Raw genomic sequence first — 21,615 nt, 5'->3', positions numbered from 1 at the left:
ACTTCCAGGCCAGCTCTCAGTGTGGGAGCAACGAGAACTCTCACTGGCAGCTGCTACTTCTCCCAGTTCCCTTGGCACCAACGCTGCTTCAGAGCAATCAATCCCAGACTCAGGAAGGCAGGCCCCACAGGTCCCCTCATTATTTCAGTAACAAGAATTATCACTTACTTTTTTCATCAGTCTATGAGAAGCTGCTGAACTCTCTATTGTAAATACCTAAAGAAAATACCATGCTATTAGTTGTAGGAGATTCACTTAAGAGAGAAAGAAATTAAAGATTAAAATGCAACAAAGTCATTCCAATGCAGAGGCTGCCACTTAACCAACTCTACCTGTCTTATTACCCACTGGGACAGCACTGACATTCTGCACTGCCCCTGGTGAGGTGGCAGACTCAGACACCGGAGCTGCAGCTACAGCCTGACTCCTGCCTGCCCACAGAGGCAATACACCCCTAAGCCCCTGAACCAAGCACGCCACACACACGGCAGCCGCACTTGCAAAGAACTTTAGTCCCAAAACTGAGCACCCGAACCACACAACACCCTAAGTCAAGAGCTGCCCATAGGAAGCTGAAGAAGGCACATGTCCACTACCTGCTCTGCCCCAAGATGATGCGCCAGCATGGAGAGTAGGCTGCCGTCACTGACACACAGGCAGACACTGTCTGATTTCAGCACCTGCAGGAAAAGAGCAACCTCAGCACAGGTTTTCTTACAATCTGTCAAGAAATTCTTGTTGGCAAACTGATAGAAACACTTCCCTTCTCCTGACCCCACTAACTCACTCCAATCATTCAGTCTGATGTCCTCCTCACTCCACGCCCGCCATGACCCGGCTGGATCTTTGTGCCCCCACACCAGTTATACTTGCCTCCCAGGCCCAAGTGGCAATAGCCCCCACCTTCCAACACATCCACCTCACTCACCTCTCCCCACTCAGACCCCAGTGTCAGGAAAGACCGTCCTCTAGCTGTTCTAGAAGGCCCAGCTGAAGACCTGCCCCATGTGCCTGAGGCCACCTCCTCCCAGTCCGTGGCGACAGGCCTCTTCCCTGTCTAGTCACAGCACCAACAGCTGTGGGCCTGTCGAGTGACTCGCCAAAGACAGGGATGCATTTCTGGGTCATAGATCCCTCCAAGAGAAACCTAGGACAGTTGGGATCCTCCTTCCCCCCAAAACGCATGCACGTGCATACATGCACCCATATTTCTGCATATAACTCTAAGGGGTCCAAGAGTCCCCCCTCCAAACCCTGTGTGTGGTCCCCAGGCCGAGAGACACCTGCCGTAGGTAGCAGGGGGCAAAGGTTTTCAGGTAGGAGAATTATGTGACCAGATTTATATTTTAGAAAATTTTAGAAAGGAGGCAGCAGATGAAAGGAAAAATGGGGCGGCTGGATCCACTGGGAGCACTCACAGGATCTGCTGGTAACCACAAATGCGAAGTGTCCAGAGAGACAAAGGCAGGGGTCAGGGGGAGGCTCCTAGCCTGAGGCTCTCACAGGAGAGCAGAGAACAGGCCCTCAGGTAGTCCAGGAACAAGCTCCCCAGCTCTCTGCTCAAGTGCCCGCCCAGAAGGAGCTGGCCAAAGCCACTCACAGACCAGGGAGCACAGAAAACAAAACCAGCAAATCACAAGCAAGGAGTGAGCTGGGGCCCATGGGACAAACTCCTTCTTGACCACAACCACTCAAGGGGCTGGACACTTACTGTCCTCAGGGCCTGGATGTATTGGTCAGTTCTATCCTGATCGTTGATCTCTCCAAACCGAGGCCGGTTCCAGAGCAAGTGAGCCTGGCAGTCACACACAGGACGCCCAGGATGGATGCTCTCATTCTTTTCGGGGCTGAGCCAGGAAATGAACCAACAGACACAGGGCATGAGCATGACCTGCTAGACATCAGCAAGAATGAAGACATGACACAAGAAACTTCCCCAGTGAAACAGAGACGGGGCACAGGGGGCACACCCATAGTCCTCCAGAGGGCATGAGTCTAGGCACCGGCTCTTGAGTGGCTGTTAGAGGCTGGAGGGCCCTCCCACTGAAGACTTCTCATACATGTCTGTTCCCAATGGGGGCCTCGCAAACGGTGCTGAAATAGCCAGTCAGAAACTTGCTCTTATTTTATTCTGTTCAGATACAAATGTGCCCACTTGTGCCTCTACAGGGTCTGTAAATGGGGAATTTACATAAATGCACAGTGTCACAGGCCCAGTGCCCCATCCCATGCGGCTCAGGGCACACCTGGTCCTCTGAAGACTGTACCATACACAGTAGTCGTCGTGGTGGGCTACCAGGAAGACGGCTGAGCCCTGTATGACAGGCTCCTCTTGTGGTAGGAAGTACACACACTGCATCCAGTGGTCCCGCCACTGAAATGGGGAACAGAGAATCAGCTGTTACTGAGCTGCAACAAGAGCAATACTTCTAATCCAAGAGCCAAAATCTAAGCCAAACATCAGTTTGCAGGGAGACCACAGTGTGGACTACAGAAAGCTACTGTGGCTGAAGAGATGAAAATTTCAAGTCAGAGAGGCTAATGCCAGAAAGCTTGCTGGAACACTGCTGGCTTTAGGAGGATACAGTGTGGCCTAGGGCAGCCGTATTCAAGAGGGGCTCAGGAGGAGAGGACTCCAACCCCTGCCCTGGGTGTGCACACGTGCGCACCTGTGCGTGCGCGTATGCGCGCGCAAGTGTGTGTGTGTGTGTAGCGATGGAAGGAGGGAGGCAGAGAGGGAGAGAGAGAAAGCAAATGTGGCAAATGTTAACAACAAGTAAAGGGCATATCAGTGTTTATTTTCACTTATTCTGTGGATTTAGAATTTTTCAAAATAAAACATTGGGAAAATAGTACAGAAAGGTTTGTGTTGTTTATTCTTTTAAATTAAATAGTTTTTAAAGAAATGGAATACTCCAAATTGTGAAATGGTTTACAATGATGCAGAGTCAACCTTTAATAAGCTGTGCTGATCTTTCTTGTTACTATAAACCAGACATACAAGATTCTATCCTAAGAATAAACAAATAAAAAAAGAAAAGAAAAAAGCTATATTCACATAAATATGCATATTACAGAACTACTTATACTAGCAAAAACTGGAACCAATCCAAATGTCCAGCAGTTCAGAAATGAATATATAAATTCTTATGCAGAATACCTGCAGACATTTAAAATGGTGAACGTGAAGACTATGGTGCAGCAGGAAAAAACAGAAATAAGCCCTGAAAAAGACCCATGCATGTGGAAAGAGACCAAAGAAAGGGAGTTCTTTTGGCTGGTGGGACCGTGAGCGACTTTTGATTCATTTTCGTTTTACATAATGAGGTTTATTACTTGTAATCTTTAAGCCTCTTTTTAAAAAAGAAAGACCTGACCTAAAAAAGTAGATGCCTGGCTCAACTCTGAGGAGATGACTGCCACCTCATTCTCTGTTATCACCAGGAACTAAGGAAAACTTGGCCCCTGAGACTCCAAGAGCGCCACTCAGCACAAAAGCAAACACAGCTGATGCCAGCCCCACTTCTCAGAAACACAGTCTACCCGACCCAGTTCTGAATTTAACTCAAAGGCAGGTGAATGACATTCTCGTTTATCTAAGATGTCTATTTGAACATGAAAGCTAGAAATGAAAATCTAACCAGATATGTTCTAGGAAGAACAAAAAGTGACAAGGAGGAAAAAAAGCTTCTCTAAAACCCATTATTTGTTCCTTACCACACAAATTTGATCCAAAGACAAGAGAAGCCTTCCCTGACCCTTCTGCCCCGCTTGCCTAGTGCTTCCCTGTCACCAGGTCCAGCCTCCCAGGTCCTAATGCTAAAGAGCTGCTGACAGAATCCACTGTCCAAGGTGAGATGGGCTGAATATATTTCGGATCAAAAGCAGTTTAGGGAAGTCATGAGGGAGATTCATTAACAGCTCTTCAAATTCCTAACAGTCCAAAAGCCACCACCTAAGGACACTAGCCCCACAGTCAGGAGACCTGGGGACGAACACCCACCACTGGTGCTTAGACACGAGGCTCTGCTCCAATCACTGGGCTGGGCTGAGTCTCAATTTGGGCATTCTGTGGTTGCCCAGCATGTCTTATATGAGGATTCAAGGAGAAAATACACATAGCAGCACTTTGAAGATATGCAAATGAAAAGTATTAACATTTTTATGATATTCTTATGATAATTTTGCAACTATCACACTCCTGGAGAGGAAGAAAGCACCTCAGTGTGAATCTCAATTCTGTGGGAGAATTCCCACCTTCCACTCACCCCCCAAACACATATACACACACAGCCTGCAGAGGACAGAAGCCACACAGAGGGAAGTTCATGCACACTGCTCAATGCACAGCCGCCTGGACCAGGCGACTGGAGGGTAGAGTGGAGATGGGGGAGCTCACAGGCCCAGGGGGACTGACCGCAATCCTGCAGCAGCCACAACCCCTTAGCCTAAGCAGTAATTCAGAGCCGGGGAGCTGTTATGCCTTCCCCAAAGGCACCCCGTGTGCACCCAGAACCAACAGGTGAGCAATCAAAACAAAGCCAGTGCCCAGCAAGTGGTAACAGGAAGACAGAACACACAGAGAATGGTGCCCAAGGCCTCCCAGGTAGAGAAGGAATGTTCCATTCCTCAGCCCTAAAGTGTCTTTCCCACCTTTTTTCCTTTGAATGTATGTGTAGAGGGGTATCTAAGACATGCACATGAAAGAAAATTCAAGATATAAAAGGGTCATGGAGTGAAACTTAAGTTTCCTTTCTAACCCTAACCTCCAGCCCCTTCCCAGAAGTAACCATTTTTACCAATTTCTGTGAATTCTTCCAAAGATATCCTTATAAACACACCACACATATACACTCATAAACACACACATTCTTATTTTTAGTAACACCAACAGTGGCATACCACACACTGTTCTGCACCTCTATTTTTGTATCACTTAATGATAGATACATCCTGGAGATTGTTCCACACCAGCGCACAGGGTTGCCTCACCCTCTGAATGCATGTAGGATAATGGACTCAGCTAGTCCCCTACTGGTTTCTCGGTTGTTCCACTCTTTTCTATTAAATCAGGGGTGCAGTGAGTATCCTGGCACACATGTCATTCTACAAATATATATATGCAAATCTGTCCAGAGCCTAAACAATGACAAATGGCATCACTTCCCATCTTGATGGATTGGGCCTCGCTGAGCTCCACAGATGCTCTGACAATCACTTTCCTGCTCTTCCCCACAGCTCCAAAACGGTCCACTACCAAACTTTTTGAATTTTATTCACCAAAGGTGAAAAACAGTATCTCACCACAGTTTAAATTTGCATTGCTCTTATGAGTGAGGCTGAACAACTTTTCACGTGTTAAGGAGTACTCTGTGTTTCCTCTTCTGTAGTTAATGTCCTCTACCCACTTTCTATTGAGCTGGAGAAGGTAGATTTTAAGGCCACAGAAAATGAGGCTGAAGACAGGCTGTAGTTCTCTAGTCCAAGCCAATCTGAGGCCCCCCTGGGATTACTCGGGGGGAGAGGGGTATGGGATCTAAGAGTGGCTGTGTCAGGACACAGGAGAGTCAGCCCACCAAAGCTTCCCAATGGCTCATTGCGTTCACTGGTGCTGCCCATGAACTTGGCCTGAGAGGTCTACCTTATATCTGACCATAGCTAGTCTTGCTTTTTTTTCTTTTTTTAAACTTTTCTTTAACATTGATTCTGACATAGTCCCTTCCGTCTCTAAATTCTTGTGAATCTAAGGTTCAACACGCTACTTTCTCATGACCAAAAGTGGACAAGTTTCCTGATTTACATGAAAACATGCTCAGCTCCTGCCTCTTACCTGGAGTTCCTTTGGGTCTGAGTGTGCCCAGAATGGGGCCATGGTGCACTTGATCTTCCCCTCAGGGTCCATTTCAATGTCCCACCAGGAAAGAACCACCTGAGCTCGGCCAGACGCCAGAGGTTCAAACTGCCTGATATGGCAGGCTGCTGAACTACTGACTTGCTTGCTGAAGTCCACACTGTGGAAGAATATTTAGGAACTTAAGCATATTTTAAGCTCACACACTCCATTTTTAAGCTTTTATGGTGACCTCACCAGCTTGTTTGCAAAGGACCCTTCAAAGGCAGGTGACATCAGCCAGGTTTCCTTCCCACTCAAAAAGAACTTCCAAAGACCTCAATTCCACCAAAGGTCTCAAGGCACTGTCACCCTGGGTGGCTCCCTGGTACCTGAACATAGGCAGCACGTTGCTGAGGACAGTGAAGTCAGTGGGTGACACCTGGTTCAGTTGAATGTCATAAACAGAGGGTGCCCCAGGGCACTGCTCCACTTCCGATGGGGGGACGATGACCTGCTCTCCATGGCTGGTCTGAACGCGGATGGGAAACAGCTTGTTCCATGACCACATCCTTCTGGACTCTACCAGCTGTGCATAGATGGTTGCTCTATGAGGCACTGCCTCACAATTTTCCTAAGTTTATATTAAAAAGAAAAAAAAAGAACAAAAAAATAAACCAGGTACATGGACCCACAGTAATGTCCATTGATCAAAATATTCCTTAATATTAGGCCTGTTTAGTAATATCTAACGCCTTACCACTATTAGGATAGTGAACTGTTTTGAGCCTAATGCCCTTGGGAAAGAAAAAAAAGGAACTAGATTTCAAAAAGAATACATGTTATGCCTAAAATGATTTATGTCAGATAAGTTCCTAGCTACCTGACACTCTTAAATACTTCAAAAATAAACCTTAATTGTCATCATGCTGATTAACTCCCACACTGACTTTGAAGAAAGAGTCCAAGTCTTCCTGCTAAGCAGTAATTCTGGCATTGGGCTCAGAATTTCCCTTCAGTGCACCTCTGGCCCAGACACCAGAACCTTCTTATTGCACAGCCCAATGGACAAGGGGCCACCCTCAACTGCCCTACTTCCTGGCCTCACTAGGCACTTTCAACCACTCTCCTCACTTGGCTTTGGCCCTCATCCAATTTCCCCCCATCTCATTCATTCATCCAATATCCTCTAGGTGCCAGGTACTAGGGACCCAGCCATGATGAGGACATTCACAGCTGCCACCACATGGAAATGACAAACAGGGTTTCTCGACCTCAACACCAGTGACCTCTTGGGCCAGATGATCCTTTGTTGTGGCAGCTGTTCTGGCATTGTAGGATGTTTGGAAACATCCTTGGTCTCTACCCACAAGATGACAGTAGCACCCCTGTCTCAGTTGTGACACCAAAAATGTCTCTGGATACAGCTTTGGATGAGAAGCTCTGCTCTGCCCCTCTGTCTCCTTCACGAGGCTGTGCTTCCCTGCCCATCCTTCACTGAGGGGACTCCCCAAACACCCGATCTGGACCACTTTTTTCTCCCTCCACACACTCTCCCTTGAGTGACCTCAACCACTCCATCTTCATTTACCAAACACCATCCATCCAAAGGCCTCTCGGTCCTTTCTACTTGGCTGACCCTCAGATAGCTCAAACTCTCTCAGACCAAACTGAACAATCACCTTCACCTCTCCCCCGCCTGCCCGGATCTGGTCCTCCTCTCATACTCCCATTCAACAGGGAGTGCCACCAGCCAATCCAGTCGCCTAAGCCCCAACCCCTGGCATTATCCTCAATGCCTCCACATCTAAGTAATCACCCAGCCCATGACCACCCTCACCCTCCCCAAGTCTACCTTCTTCAGGCCCATTTCTATGGCCTTGACTGAGGCCACCTCGGCCCAGCGTCTGGACGACTCCAAACACCTGCTAACCAGTCTTCCTGCCTCCCAACTGCTCTCTTGCACCCCAACTGCTCTCTACATGCCTGCCTGTGATGTCACTTCTCTGCTTACAAACCTTTCTGTGATGCCATACTACCTTCTAGAGCACAGTGGCCTTTCTCAGTCTAGCCCTGCCCAACCCTCCAGCCTTATCTGTAACCTTACCTCTCACACTACCCATAATCCCAACAATCTGCAGGGGCTGGGAGACACTGCACCAATTCATCTTTATGCCCTCATCTCCTACCTGACCCATGACCTCTTCTGCCAGTCTCCTAAACCAAATGTCAGTGGTGCTTCTGTCTGGCTCTCCATTTGGCCCATCCAGTCCTTGTCACTGACTAGTGTGGGTCTCAAAAGCAAGAAGGATGTCTCATACTTCTCCCTGGATGCTAGAACACCTTACACATAGGTGACATTCACAGAGTGTTTGCTGAATTGAACTGAATTTGAAGATATTTTCTTGCCTTTCGTCTCTAACCTACCAAGACTTGGCATTCAAGAGGCACAGAAGTCGTAACTGAGGAGAAGCAGAATCCCACAGGAATCGAGGGGTGTCCCAGGGTGACTGGAGAGGAACTAAGGGCTGAGGCTGTGTAGAGCATGGTGTATCAATTAGAGCTGTGTGAGCCAGCTGAGATCACAGCAATATAGCCGAGGGAGGCCCCTGGTCCCCACCTGCACGAGATGCCTGTGTGCGTGCTCATAGGAAGGCAGTGCTCCCTCCCCAATCAGTTCTGTGTCAAACAACTCTGTGATCAGAATGTTAGCACGGCATGGCATGTCACCATCTGAAAAACACAAGGAAACAAAGTCAGAAGCAAGCAACAGATTAGAAAAAATATTTACAGCAATATGCAAAAGATAAAAGGTTAATAGGTCATTAAATTGAAAGCATATACATATGCTTAAGTATTTACAAGTGCCATCATATCTGCAACTCACTTTCCAATGGTTCAGCAAAAAAATTCATTTTGATATACATATATACATGAAAACGCTAACAATTGGTAAGTCTTGCTTAAACGAAGAGGGGTGTTCACTGTACTCCTCATTCAAATTTTCCGTATGTTTAATATTACAAGGGACTTATAAAACTGATAAGAAAACTATAAACACCCAAAAAGAAAACTAGGCAACACCAAAATAGACAATTCAAAGCAGAAAAAAAATTAATCAAATATACGGAAAATTTTTCAATCTTATTAGTAATTAGAGAGATATAAGTTAACAATTAAATTAGCAAAAACTATTTGAAAAGCAAAAACTGAATACTGGTACTTCAAATATTTCTAGGCAGCAAAGAGGGAAAAAAACAAAAGCAAGAGAGACAGGCTGTCTGATTCCACTGAGACCCAATGATACCACGGAGATCCAGGACTCAGAATCCCAGTTCCTTACACTAAATCCCCCTTAATTAAGTTAGCTGCTTGCTACCAAACAATCCCCCAAATAACAGGTGTTTTAGGATAGAAAGATTATGGAGGGTCTTCTTGTTAATTCTATTTTCTAAATCTTTGTAATGTAATGTAATGTTACTTCTACAATTGTAATTTTTAATGAGCCAAGAGATAAAACTGACTTTGGAAGGGGCTATTCATCATGGAGAATTAACTGTAAACACTCCTAATGGCTCATGAATTACAATTTGACAAAGCCCACTCATCTTCCCTATACAGAAGACAAGGAACACAGATGATGCAAGAAAAGAGAAGCATTAAGGAGGTTCAAAGAAAGGTGCAGTAGAGAGAGCTTGAACCTAGAGTCATAGAGACCTGGGCCTGGATCCCACTTTCTAGCTTTGAATCAGTTCTGACCATCACCCACCTCATCTGTAAGACAGGGGTAATGAGATCTGCTCCATGCAGTGGTGGTTAGGACAGCCCACTTCCGATGAAGTACACTTGTGCTCAGTGGCAGCACACCATGAAACGACGCTGAGAAGAAACTTTTATCTCCTGGCACTGAGACCACCCTCCCAAGTGGCAATGCCCATCCTCTCTGATATCATGCCAAACTCCAACTGAAATACACTGTCCCAAACTGAGCCAACCACACCTCATCCACACACACCTGCTTCTCCCTCTGATGTTTCTGCCTCAGTGAACGGCACCACCAGTCACACAGTCCTGAAACCTGATCACCATTTACTAGTTCCAGGAGAGCAGGGACCCTGACTGGTCTGCTCACCATTATACCCCAGTGCCCAGAACAAGGCCTAGCACCCACTAACAGTCAGCAAACATTAGGTGAATTCTTGATTCCTCCTTCTCTGTCAGCCTACATCCAGCCAATCACCAAGCACTGCCAATTCTACCTCCTGAATAATTTTTAAGCCAATTATTTAACTTAAAATGATTTATTGTTCAAATCTGCTTCAAATAAACAAAGCTTTATGATCCAGTGAATTTCAACAAATACTCTTAAGAGCCTGGTATCTAACATGTGAGTGCTAAGTAGAAGGGAGCAGAGGGTGCAGCAGGAGTCTGAGCAGGGGCAGTTACCCCTGGTGCCTCTTCAGTCTTCACCAAATGACTGGATGGATGAACAAAGGCTGCTCCCTGAGTCAGCTGCTGCACATGCCTCAGTGTGCAATCCACCTCTGGGGAACAGAAAGCAAACTTAGCTGCCATTTTTAAAAAGAGCTGAGAAAAGAATCTTGGAAATATGCATCTGAGAGCAAAAAGAAAGCTGCAAAGGAGAACCAAGACTGGAAGATGTCAATCAGGCCTGGCAAGAGAGAGCTTCCAGGAGGATCGAATGGCAAAAGTACCAAAGCTATACTGTTTGAGAGGAAAAGCAAGGGAAGACCATCAGCCTTAGCAATGAGGAAGCCACTTGTCAGGCTGGGGAGTGGAAACCAAGTCCCATTTACAAGGGGTTAAGGATCAAGTTGACAACCTGCTCACTAAACAAATATTATTGAATTCTTTTATATGCCAGGCCCTTTGCAAGTTATGGAATGGAATAGCTAATAAAACCACACAGTCCATGACCTCGGGATGCTTCAGCTATGGGTGGATAGAGATATTAAACACATAATTACACAATTATTTAATTATTGCAGTGATAAGCACTACCAAGGCAAAGTAGGAAGAAAGCATATGAGGGGCCTGGCCTAATGCACACAGCCTGGAGGAGAACACAGGGCAAAGAGTCACAGAGAGAGTGACAGAGCAAAGGCTGCTCTACAGGTCATCTCTGTGCTGTCAAGATCTCCTCCTCTGGCCTAAATGGAGTAACTAGGTCAAACTTATCCACCCAGTGTAATCAACTAGAAAATCAGACAAAATATATGAATCAAATGTTTTCAGGCCAGCCCAGCGGTGCAGCGGTTAAGTGCGCACCTTCCGCGTCAGCCCAGGATTCCGCCAGTTTGGATCCAGGGTGTGAACATGGCACCGCTTGGTAAGCCATGCTGTGGTAGGCGTCCCACATATAAAAAGTAGAGGAAGACGGGCACGGATGTTAGCTCAGGGGCAGTGTTCCTCAGCAAAAAGAGGAGGATTGGCAGCAGATGTTAGCTCAGGGCTAATCTGCCTCAAAAAAAAAGAAGTGTTTTCAGATGTTGAATAAGAGGCAACACAGTTTGTTCCCCAAGAAGGAGAACAAACAAAGTGACCCCTACTACTGCTCTGGCTTTCGGCCAGCAGGCACTTTCCAGATCACAGTACAGGGACGAAGAAGTCAAACAGGATATGGCAGTCCTGCTGAGGTGAGGAGACAGCAGCCAGAGATCAGAGGAGCGGAGGCAGCTAGGACTTGCAGGGGAGAGAACGAGAGAGGAAGTTACACAGGAAAAGGGCTTCGGAAATCTGTACAGGGCTCCCCTTAAGTCTCTTGTTGGATATATTCACACACACAAAGGGTAAGACACTAGAAGGCCAGGCAAAGATTGACCATGTAACTACAAAGTGAACAATTTCCAGAGCTCAAAGAAGACTGGGAAACATTCTAGGATCATTCTAGAAGCTGGGATCAGCCAGCACCCAGGCACTTAGCAGAGACCCCAGAAAGGTCATGCTGTACTAGTATGGCTAAAGTAGCCTTAGAGCAGTGGTTCTCAACAGGGAGCGACCTTGCCCCCACCCCAAGCCCACATTTAACAATGTCTAGAGATATTTTTGGTTGGCACAAATGGTGGGGAGGAGGAAGGTGCTACTTCTTCTACTGGTTAGAGGCCAGGGGTAAACATCCTACAATGCACAGAGCAGCTCCTGCCAACAGAGAATTATCAGTGTCAATAGTGCCACTACTGAGAAACCTTGACTTAAAGCTCCTCTATACCTGCTCCAAAGCTTAAAAACAAGCCCTGAAAGGGTCAAGTTGATCTGCAAGTAACCCAACTGCATGCAAGACAAAGCCTTTTTTTTTGGAGGAAGATTAGCCCTGAGCCAACATCCACCACCAATCCTCCTCCTTTTGCTGAGGAGATTGGCCCTGAGCTAACATCTGTGCCCATCTTCCTTCACTTTATATATGAGACATCTGCCACAGCATGGCTTGATAAGTGATGCGTAAGTCTGCACCCGGGATCCAAACTGGTGAACCCTGGGCCACTGAAGTGGAGCGCGTGAACTTAACTGCTATGCCACTGGGCCAGCCCCAAGACAAAGCTTTTTAAACTTTTTTTTTATTTTTAATTTTTTTTAATTTTTCCCAAGACAAAGCTTTTAAAGAAAGACAACAAAATCCAGCACTCAGCAATGCAAAATTCCCAATCTACACAGCATCCAAAGAAAAATTACTAGACATGTGAAGAAGGAAAATGTGATCCAGAACCAGGATAAAAATAAGTCAAGAGAACAAACCCAGAAAAGACACAGACAGTGGAAATAGAAGATAAGGATGTTAAACCAGTGAATATAAATATGTTAAGTACTTAAAGGAACACACGAACACAATGGGGAGAAAAATGGAACTTATACAGATGAAAAATACATAAAAGAAATGAAAAGTTCACTAGTGTGCTTGCCAGTAGATTAGACACTGAAAGAAATGATCAGGGAACCTGTACACCTATCCAAGAAACCATCCATGTCCATCAACAGGTGAAGGGATAAATAAATCATGGGAAATACACACGAGTGCTGCTCAGCAATGGAAGATGATAAACTCTTGACAAACAGAACAACATAGATGAATCTCAAAAGCATCATGCTACGTATGGCAAAGAAAGCAGGCATAAAAGAGCATAGACTGTATGATCCTGCTTACTCAAAATTCTAGAAAAGGCAAATCTAATCTATATATGTATACACACACACACTTTATTTATTTATTTACTTATTGCTGTGGAAGATTTACCCTGAGCTAACATCTGTTGCAAATCTTGTTCTTTTTGTACACGAGCCACTGCAACAAGGCCACTGACAGACAAGTGGTGTAGGTCCACACCTGGTAACCAAACCCGGGCTGCTGAAGCAAAGTATGCTGAACTTAACCACTAGGCCATCAGAGCTGTCCTTTAATCTATACTGAAGAAAGCAGATCACTAGGTGCCTAGGGCCAGTGATATGGGGGGACTGACTGTAAAGGGTCATGAAGAATTTCTGTGGGCATGATAGCAATATTCTATTATCTTGATTGTGGTAGCAGTTATGATTGCACTTACATTTGTCAAAACTCATGAAACTATACACTTCTATTGGGTGCATTTATTTTACGTAAATTATATCTCAATGTTGATTAAAAATGGGATAATCATTTGTGCACTTTTTTTGCATGTATGTTATGTTTTAAAAATATATAAAGGGGGAGCCGGCCAGGGCGGAGTGGTTAAGTTCAACTGCTCTGCTTTGGTGGCCCAGGGTTCATAGGTTTAGAACCTGGGCACAGACCTACACACCACTCTCAAGCCATGCTGTGGTGGCATCCCACATACGAAACAGAGGAAGACTGGCACAGATGTTAGCTCAGCAATAATCTTCCTCAAGCAAAAAGAGGAAGATTAGCAATAGATATTAGCTCATGGCCAATCTTCCTCACTCAAAAATAAATAAATAAATAAATGGAACATTAACCCCTTTTGTGCATGTTTCAGATTCTCCATAAAAAAAAATTTTTTTTTTAAAAGGGAGAAAAATGTTGACTTTAGGTAGATGCTTTATTCGAAAATACTGCATTGGGGCCAGCCCGGTGGCACAGCGGTTAAGTGCACACTTTCTGCTTTGCTGGCCCAGGGTTCGCTGGTTTGGATCCCAGGTGCGGACAAGGTACTGCTTGGCAAGCCATGCTGTGGTAAGTGTCCCACGTATAAAGTAGAGGAAGATGGGCATGTATGTTAGCTCAGCGCCAGTCTTCCTCAGCAAAAAGAGGAGGATTGGCAGTGGATATTAGCTCAGGGCTAATCTTCCTCAAAAAAAAATAAATAAATAAAATAAAATACTGTATTTTTTAAAACTGTGATGATATCCGTAATCTCACCCCAGAAGCTTCTTTTACAGATCTTTCCACTGTGCTCTCCACTGTGTATCAGTGGCATGTGAAATTTTAGAAGAATGATTCAAACTCCTAGACTATAAAACATATTCTGGAAACCTGGAGAGACTGTGCCATACAGGCAAATCTCTCATGCTGGATGCTGAAGCAGGCTGTCAGAACTAAGCAAACCTCTTTCTGCTATCTACTTAGTTTCACTTCTGTCTGATAAAACTTGAAACTCTAAGAGCTAAGCCACACAAGAATTCCAACTTGCTTAAAGCAAAAGGAGGTTTTGTTTGTGTCACCATTGTTGCTCTTCATTAGTTCTGGTTTACTACTGCTGATTTGTTTTAGCTTGTAGACAAGCAAAGTGCCTATCTTCCGACCACCACATGGAGAGGCCCCGTTTCTTTGTGATTACCTGGATACATTTATTCGAGGTAATTAGAATAAACCTTTTCCATTTCTCCTACAAAAGAAAGTAAAGCTTTTGACACAGGATGTGTTGATCTTACCCGGGCCTACGGTCACCTCAGTGGAATGCTTGTTGATAACCTTAATCTTATCACTGAAGCCATTTTTCTCCACAATCTTCACAGCAGCATCAGCCATAGGCTTGAAAACCTGGAAATTAGAGCAAAAACCCAAATAAAAATGAGCAACAAATTAAATAACATCCTACCACCCAAGATTAGCAAGACATGCCTTAATTCTGGTCCTAAGATTTGAACAAAAAGAGGCTTCCACTACAGAATTTCCTCCTGAATATACAAAATGCACCTTTGTATATGTACCAAAAAATACAAAATACTTCTTTGGGCTGATTTGATCTAAATAAACAAGATCTATGTAACTTAAATACTTTATTCTTCAAATGTGTGTCATGAAAATGAATACAAAGGGATGAGATTCCTAACTTGCAGCTAGGCGTTTCCATTACAGTGGGGATGCAGGGGGTACCAAGGAGGTTGTACTTCCTAGTTAGGACGGCAGGTGTCAGTGTCATGCCAGAGGGAGCCAGGAAGAGGACTTGCCTCACAAAACCATTATCTGTGATCTGGAAAGTGAGAGTGTTACCATATTAGACATTAAGTGTGAGCAGGTCACCCTCTTGCTCAAAACTGTCCCAAATCCCCAATGCTGGCAGAACACAGCCTATATTTTCCTATGGTATTTGAGGCCTCCATAACATGGACCACCTTACTTCCCCCAGCCTTACTCCCCTCCCACAATGATGCTCCAGCCACAGTGATCTCCTCATTGTGCACCAGGCAACCCTAGGCCTTCCCTGCCCTACCCCCAACCTGCCAAAGCAAACCCAACTTTCCAGGGCAGCACAAATCCTCCCCACTCCAGAAGCCTTCCCTGAACTCTTCACATGTCCCTAGATAAGCCTTCCACTCTTACTTTCCCGCCTGTCCAATTTAGAGTGCACAGCTCCAAACACATTAGAGCATAAAACATACAGACACACATGAGGCCACACAGAGTGGAAATACAACAAAATGATAAAGTAACTGGTCACAATGACAAGATTTCCATTTTTTCTAAGTCCTTTTCTGCATTTTCCGTATTTTCTACCATGAACACACATTTCTTTTATTATAATCAAGGGAGAAATGCTATATTCTTCTGCAGAGTATATGTGCTCACCTAGAAAAAAAAATCTTCACAATTTGTTTCAAATTATTTCCAGTATCTGGATTCACGTTTTTAGATGTAGTTTGAGGGCCTCAAACCCTCAGTTCTCACCAGTCACTTTGCCTCCACCCAAAAAGAATCACAAGCTCATACCATCCCCTCGGCCCTCCTGCCTCTTGACAGCTCTCATCTCCTCTGCTGACCCTTCAGGCTCTGACCTTCACAGCCTCCTCTCCATCCAGCAAGAACTCAAGATCTCACCCAAAACATATCTGAAATGGACCCTGAAGCTGATCCCAACATCATTTGTGTCCTCCCTCGCCCCTCAAATCAATTTGGGGAACTGACCTTTCGAGTGGTGCACCTGTCTGGTCTAAGGGTAACTGAATCTCGCTTGCCAGGTCGATGAGGTAAATTAAATGGGATTTAACCTTATTCTGACCAACGATATCCAAGGAGAGGTTTGCTAGAGACTCCTGGGTAAGTTCTTCTTGTTCTTAAAAAGGAGGAAGGAGGTGAGGAAGCCAGGACCACGCTTTGTTTTCAAGGCATTTCTGTAGAAATCACTGCAACCATTACACCTTCCTCAAATACTCCTTCCTTTTCTTTTTTTTTTTTTTTTTTTTTTTGAGGAAGATTAGCCCTGAGCTAACTGCTGCCAATCCTCCTCTTTTTGCTGAGGAAGACTGGCCCTGAGCTAACATCCATGCCCATCTTCCTCTACTTTATATGTGGGACGCCTACCACAGCATGGCTTGCCACGTGGTGCCATGACCACACCCACGATCTGAACCGGCGAACCCGGGGCCACTGAAGCCAAACATGCACGCTTAACTGCTGCGCCACCAGGCCAGCCCCTACTTCTTCCTTTTCAAGTGGACTAAAAGAGAAGTGTACAGTCAGTGTCTGAAATTTCTTTTTTTTTTTTTTTAAGATTGGCACCTGAGCTAACAACTGTTGCCAATCTTTTTTTTTTTTCCCTGCTTTTTCTCCCCAAATCCCCCCAGTACATAGTTGCATATTTTAGTTGTGGGTCCTTCTAGTTGTAGCATGTGGTACACCACCTCAGCATGGCCTGATGAGCAGTATCATGTCCACGCCCAGGATTCGAACCAGCGAAACCCTGGGCCGCTGAAGCGGAGCATGTAAACTTAACCACTCAGCCACGGGGTCGGCTCCTGAAATTTCTTATATTCCATCCACTCCTCAACCCTACTCTCTCCTGAAACATCACCTGAAGGAGGTCGCCTAGCTGCCAACCCAACAGCTTTCTCTTAGTTCTCGTCTTGCTCAACTTCTACACCTGTGCTAATACAGTGGCCACACATAGCTATATCTAAATTGATTAAAGTTGAATAAAATAAAACCTTCAGTCCCTCAGTCATACTCGTCACATTTCAAGCGCTCGATGGCCACATGCAGCTAGGGAACATCCTAGTGGCCAGCACAGCTGTAGAAGATGTTCATCATCACAGAAAGTTCTATTGGACAGTGCTGCTCCATAACATCCACACCTGTTGACCGCTCCCTCTTTCCCACTATTTCCATGTAATCGGCCCCCACTTGGCTTCCACCTCTGCCCTCTAGTGTCTCTTTATGTTTGTCTGAACTTGACTTTACTGGCCACTCTTCTCTCAGCTCCCTAACGCAGGCATGTTCCAAGGTTTGCTCTTCTCACTCTACTCTCTCTCCTTGGACAATTTCCTACACGGCCAGCTTCACCTGCTACATCTTTAGCAAGTGAGTTTCAAATCCACTTGTATTTGCGACTCTCTAAGGGTTCGGACTTCTATTTCTAGGAGCCAGCACGTTCTATCTCACTCATTCTTCTGGACCTGTCTTTCTTGTTGCCACACAGCTCAAGCAGAGCTGAAAACCATAAAAGCAGTCCACAGACAGGCTAGAGATTCAAATAGGTGGTCACTGAAGCAAAAATGATGCCACCATAAGCTGTCAAGAGCTAAATGGAGGTCGTGTCAGAGTCATAGACCAGAGCAGCAAGAGAGAATTAAACATCTAGGTAAGTAAGATGGGAATACAGAAAAACCTAATAGCACGGTCCTCCCAATTGCATCAAAAATAAGATGTTCTCACCCTATATTTTTAATTATGGTCCACACACACACTGGCCCATGCTCCAGAACATGCCTCTCCCAAACTTAACACATCCAACATGAAACGCATTATCTTTCCCACAAAGGAAGTGTCTTCCTCTGACACTTACCAGTCAATGGCCTTGCTGTCCCCTCAGAAACCCTCCACAGAAAATTAACTCTCTCTCACTCACACTCACTCTCTCTCTCACACACACACTGTGGGACTCAAGTCTTTAAAAACCTCCCTGGGTCTTAATTTCTTCATTTGTAAAGTAAGGATAATAAAATATACTTCAGGCTATCAAGGCAACCATCCTAAAACACAGATTTCTTTGCATCTGCTCAAAAACCTTGATAACTCTCTAAAGGCAAAGAAATGGCTCTTAATCCTTTTTATAAAATCATGAGACAAGTGTACAGAGTCACATACACACACATACATACACACAGACATATATACCACTCTCAGGATTTTCATGGAGATCTGAAGCCCATTAGTCTTATTTCGGGTTAAAAAAATCTAACTCAAAAATTAATTAGAGTTAGCAGCTAGCCCCGTGGCGTAGTGTTAAGTTTGGCATGCTCTGCTTCAGTGGCTGGGGTTCGTGGATTCAGATCCTGGGCATGGACCTACACCACACGTCAGCCATGATGTGCAGTGATCCACATACAAAATAGAGGAAGACTGGCACGGATGTTAACCCAGGCTAACCTTCCTCAAGCAAAATGAAAGGAAGATTGGCAACAGATGTTAGCTCAGAGTGACTCTTTCTCAGAAAAAAAAAAATTAGAGTTAAAAGTCTTTACTGTGGCACTCAGGTCCTCCACAGCCTAGCTACAATCTACCTTTCTGGGTTTTTCTACCAGGACACCCTTTGCCACAATTGTGGATGACACTGTTCCCCAAATACACCACAATATTCCCTCAACCTAAAATGCCCACCATTCCAAATCCTACGCACTGTAGGGATGGCGGGGTGGGGCGCTGCAAGGAGTGTGGGTAGCACACCCTGGCATGCTGACCTCCAGACTTCATGTGAGACAGCAAACAACTTCTACCCTGTGTAAGCCACTGTTATTTTGGGACTCTGTTATTTGCAACTCAATCACCATTTGAACCAAACTTTGTAGGGTTAAGTGTTTAAATACATGTCTCCCTCGCCAAACACTTGGAAGAATATGCACCAAAATTTTAAGAATGGTTAACTTTGGGTTAACACACTATTTTTATTTTACACTTACAAAATTTCCTATAATTATATGTATTATTTACATTATCAGAAAAATAACATTTAATGTTTTATTAAAAGAAAAAAATGACACTGTCAAACTATTGGTAAATGTAACAAGATAGCTGGCTCTGCAGGGACATTTAAGGTGGCGGATCTCAACCATGCTGGACATTCCCATATCCCAATGCCCAGGCCACATCCCAGAGTAATTAAACCAATATGGGGGGGCCTGGGTATCAGTATTTCTTAAAGCTCCTCAGTGATTCTGACATGCAGCCAAAGCTGAGAACCACTCTCTTCAGAGGAGAAAACAAGCTCCTGCAGGAAAGAACTGTGTGTGACTCAGCTGTATATCCTCACAACACAGTCCTGTGCTTGGCACGGAGTGAGACTCTAAGAATGTCTGTGAACAAACCGATAGGCAAAGTGCAAGGGACATAGGGGACTTCCCACACAAGATGCAGGACACGCACCTGAAGAGTGTGCCTCACCTCAATGGCATAGCAGAAGTCGGCACCTGCTGTGACTGCCATCATCGACAAGAGTCCTGTGCCGGTGCCAATGTCGAGAACCAAGGCCTTCTGTCCTCTGTCCTTCACCCTGCTCACAGCAGCCTGGATACCCTGGTAATATTTCATATTCTAAGAGAAAGGGAGAAATAGCTGTCATTTCATATCAGTTACGATAAAAAGTAGAAAGGCACTTGGTGCGGTTCTAGAGTCACGGTCAGCAGCAGCCTCTCTGGCCCCTCGAAGAACAGCAGTGGCTGGCTGAGTCAGGCAGGCCTTATGAGACTCCAAGAGCACTGAATCAGCCTCCTGTCCTCTTTTAAGCAACTGTCTCTCCCCTCCACACCCATTCTTCTATACTTGGCCTAGAGATGCTGGGACTGGAGCTCCGCAAACCACACTCTCCTTTTTTCTAGCTGTTAGGTACAGACAATGGGGAAGCCAGAGGGCGACTGGAAGGTAAGAGGAGTGAGAAAGCTTGTTCCTTCCTGCATGGCTACTGCTCTCATCAGTGTCCTCCCATGAGCAGCAGCTAGTTCGGGACCCCAGCTTCTCCCACCACTCCCCTAACCAGCCCCTGGCCCCTCAGAAGTAGCACAGCACTTGAGCAGCGATCCCCCTCAGAGAGCTAAGCACCAGCTCCAAAGAGCCTTTCCTCCACACTTCTAGGTCCTGGAAACCCCATCTTCTCCCTTTGTTTCCTCAGCCCTGGGCAAGGTAACTGCTTCCTGTAGTTACTACCACTGGGTTACCTCGGTGCTTCCATTTGCTGCCCAGTCCTCCCACACCTGTGTAACCAACTCCCTCTGCTGACATATGGAATGTGGCTTTTGGTCTCCTTACTGGACGCCACGTCATACAATCCTTGTCTAAAATATATTTTACCCCTCAGGAAATAATTTCTTTGTATTGTGAAGGTTTTTGGTTCAGGTCTTGAGTAACTCAAACGGATACAGCTTCCATCTGTAACGGTTTGGCTGAATAAGTGCCTCGATCCTCTGCTGAAAATAACTAAAAGTCATAGAAACAACATTTATAAATCTTTTTAAATGAACTTATGACCTGGCAAGTTAGTAAGGAATACTAAGAAGCCATATACCTGAAAATGGATCCACTCTAGTTGAGCCTTAAGTTGACTACCCTACCAGCTGACACCCTTTTTTTTTTTTTTTGAGAAAGATTAGCCCTGAGCTAACATCTGCCACCAATCCTCCTCTTTTTGCTGAGCAAGACTGGCCCTCAGCTAACATCCATGCCCATCTTCCTCTATTTTATATGTGGGACGCCTGCCACAGCATGGCCTGACAAGCGGTGCCATGTCCACACCCAGGCTCCAAACCGACGAACCCTGGGCTGCCGAAGCAGAACGTGCGAACTTAACTGCCGCACCACCGGGCTGGACCCCAGCTGACACCTTGATCACAACGTGTGGGAGACCCAGAGCCAGGGGATCCAGCTAAGCTGAGCCCAGATTTCTGACCCACAGAAACTCTGACATATTAAATGTTTTAAGCCATTAAATTTTTGGATAATCTATTTTGCAACAGAAGATAAGTAATACAGGACTGGTATCAAAAGGACAATATTCTCTGACCACAGTGCAATCAAGTTAGAAATCTTTCTTTTTTTTTTTTTTTTTGAGGAAGATTAGCACTGAGCTAACATCTGCCACCAACCCTCCACTTTTTTTTTTGCTGAGGAAGATTGGCCCTGATCTAACATTCATGCCCATCTTACTCTACTTTATATGTGGGACACCTGCCACAGCATGGCTTGATAAGCCATGTGTAGGTCCGCACCCAGAATCCAAACCAGCGAACCCCGGGCCACCAAAGCAGAATGTGCAAACTTAACCACTGCACCACCAGGCTGGCCCCCAAGTTAGAAATCTTAATAACAAAAATATAACTTAAAAAAAAAAAAGATTTTTGAACATTAAGAA

The 21,615-nt window shown here is 45.3% G+C and overlaps 1 protein-coding gene across 6 annotated transcripts in view; it reads right to left on the bottom strand.

Moving 5' to 3' along the window:
- The window catches only part of PRMT7 (protein arginine methyltransferase 7), a 43,776-nt gene that overhangs the window by 10,943 nt on the left and 11,218 nt on the right, over positions 1 to 21,615 (bottom strand). For 4 of the 6 annotated variants that reach the window (XR_011437361.1, XR_002806795.2, XM_001496879.5 and 1 more), the window contains exons 4-12: positions 19,656 to 19,805; positions 14,711 to 14,819; positions 8,451 to 8,563; positions 6,223 to 6,464; positions 5,831 to 6,011; positions 2,247 to 2,374; positions 1,712 to 1,847; positions 597 to 680; positions 169 to 216 (exon numbers count right to left, since the gene is read on the bottom strand). Coding sequence is in view for 4 of the 6 variants with exons in the window: in XM_001496879.5 (XP_001496929.1) it covers positions 169 to 216; positions 597 to 680; positions 1,712 to 1,847; positions 2,247 to 2,374; positions 5,831 to 6,011; positions 6,223 to 6,464; positions 8,451 to 8,563; positions 14,711 to 14,819; positions 19,656 to 19,805 (1,191 nt within the window). In the remaining 2 variants the exon portion in view is untranslated. Of the gene's footprint in view, positions 1 to 168; positions 217 to 596; positions 681 to 1,711; positions 1,848 to 2,246; positions 2,375 to 5,830; positions 6,012 to 6,222; positions 6,465 to 8,257; positions 8,564 to 14,710; positions 14,820 to 19,655; positions 19,806 to 21,615 lie in introns of all 6 variants that reach the window. The other 2 variants (XM_070263051.1, XM_070263050.1) reach the window with 1 other exon arrangement.

This window comes from Equus caballus, chromosome 3, assembly GCF_041296265.1.
Source record: "Equus caballus isolate H_3958 breed thoroughbred chromosome 3, TB-T2T, whole genome shotgun sequence".
In the NCBI taxonomy this organism is placed as follows: Eukaryota; Metazoa; Chordata; class Mammalia; order Perissodactyla; family Equidae; genus Equus; species Equus caballus.
This window is presented reverse-complemented; position numbering and strand designations above follow the sequence as displayed.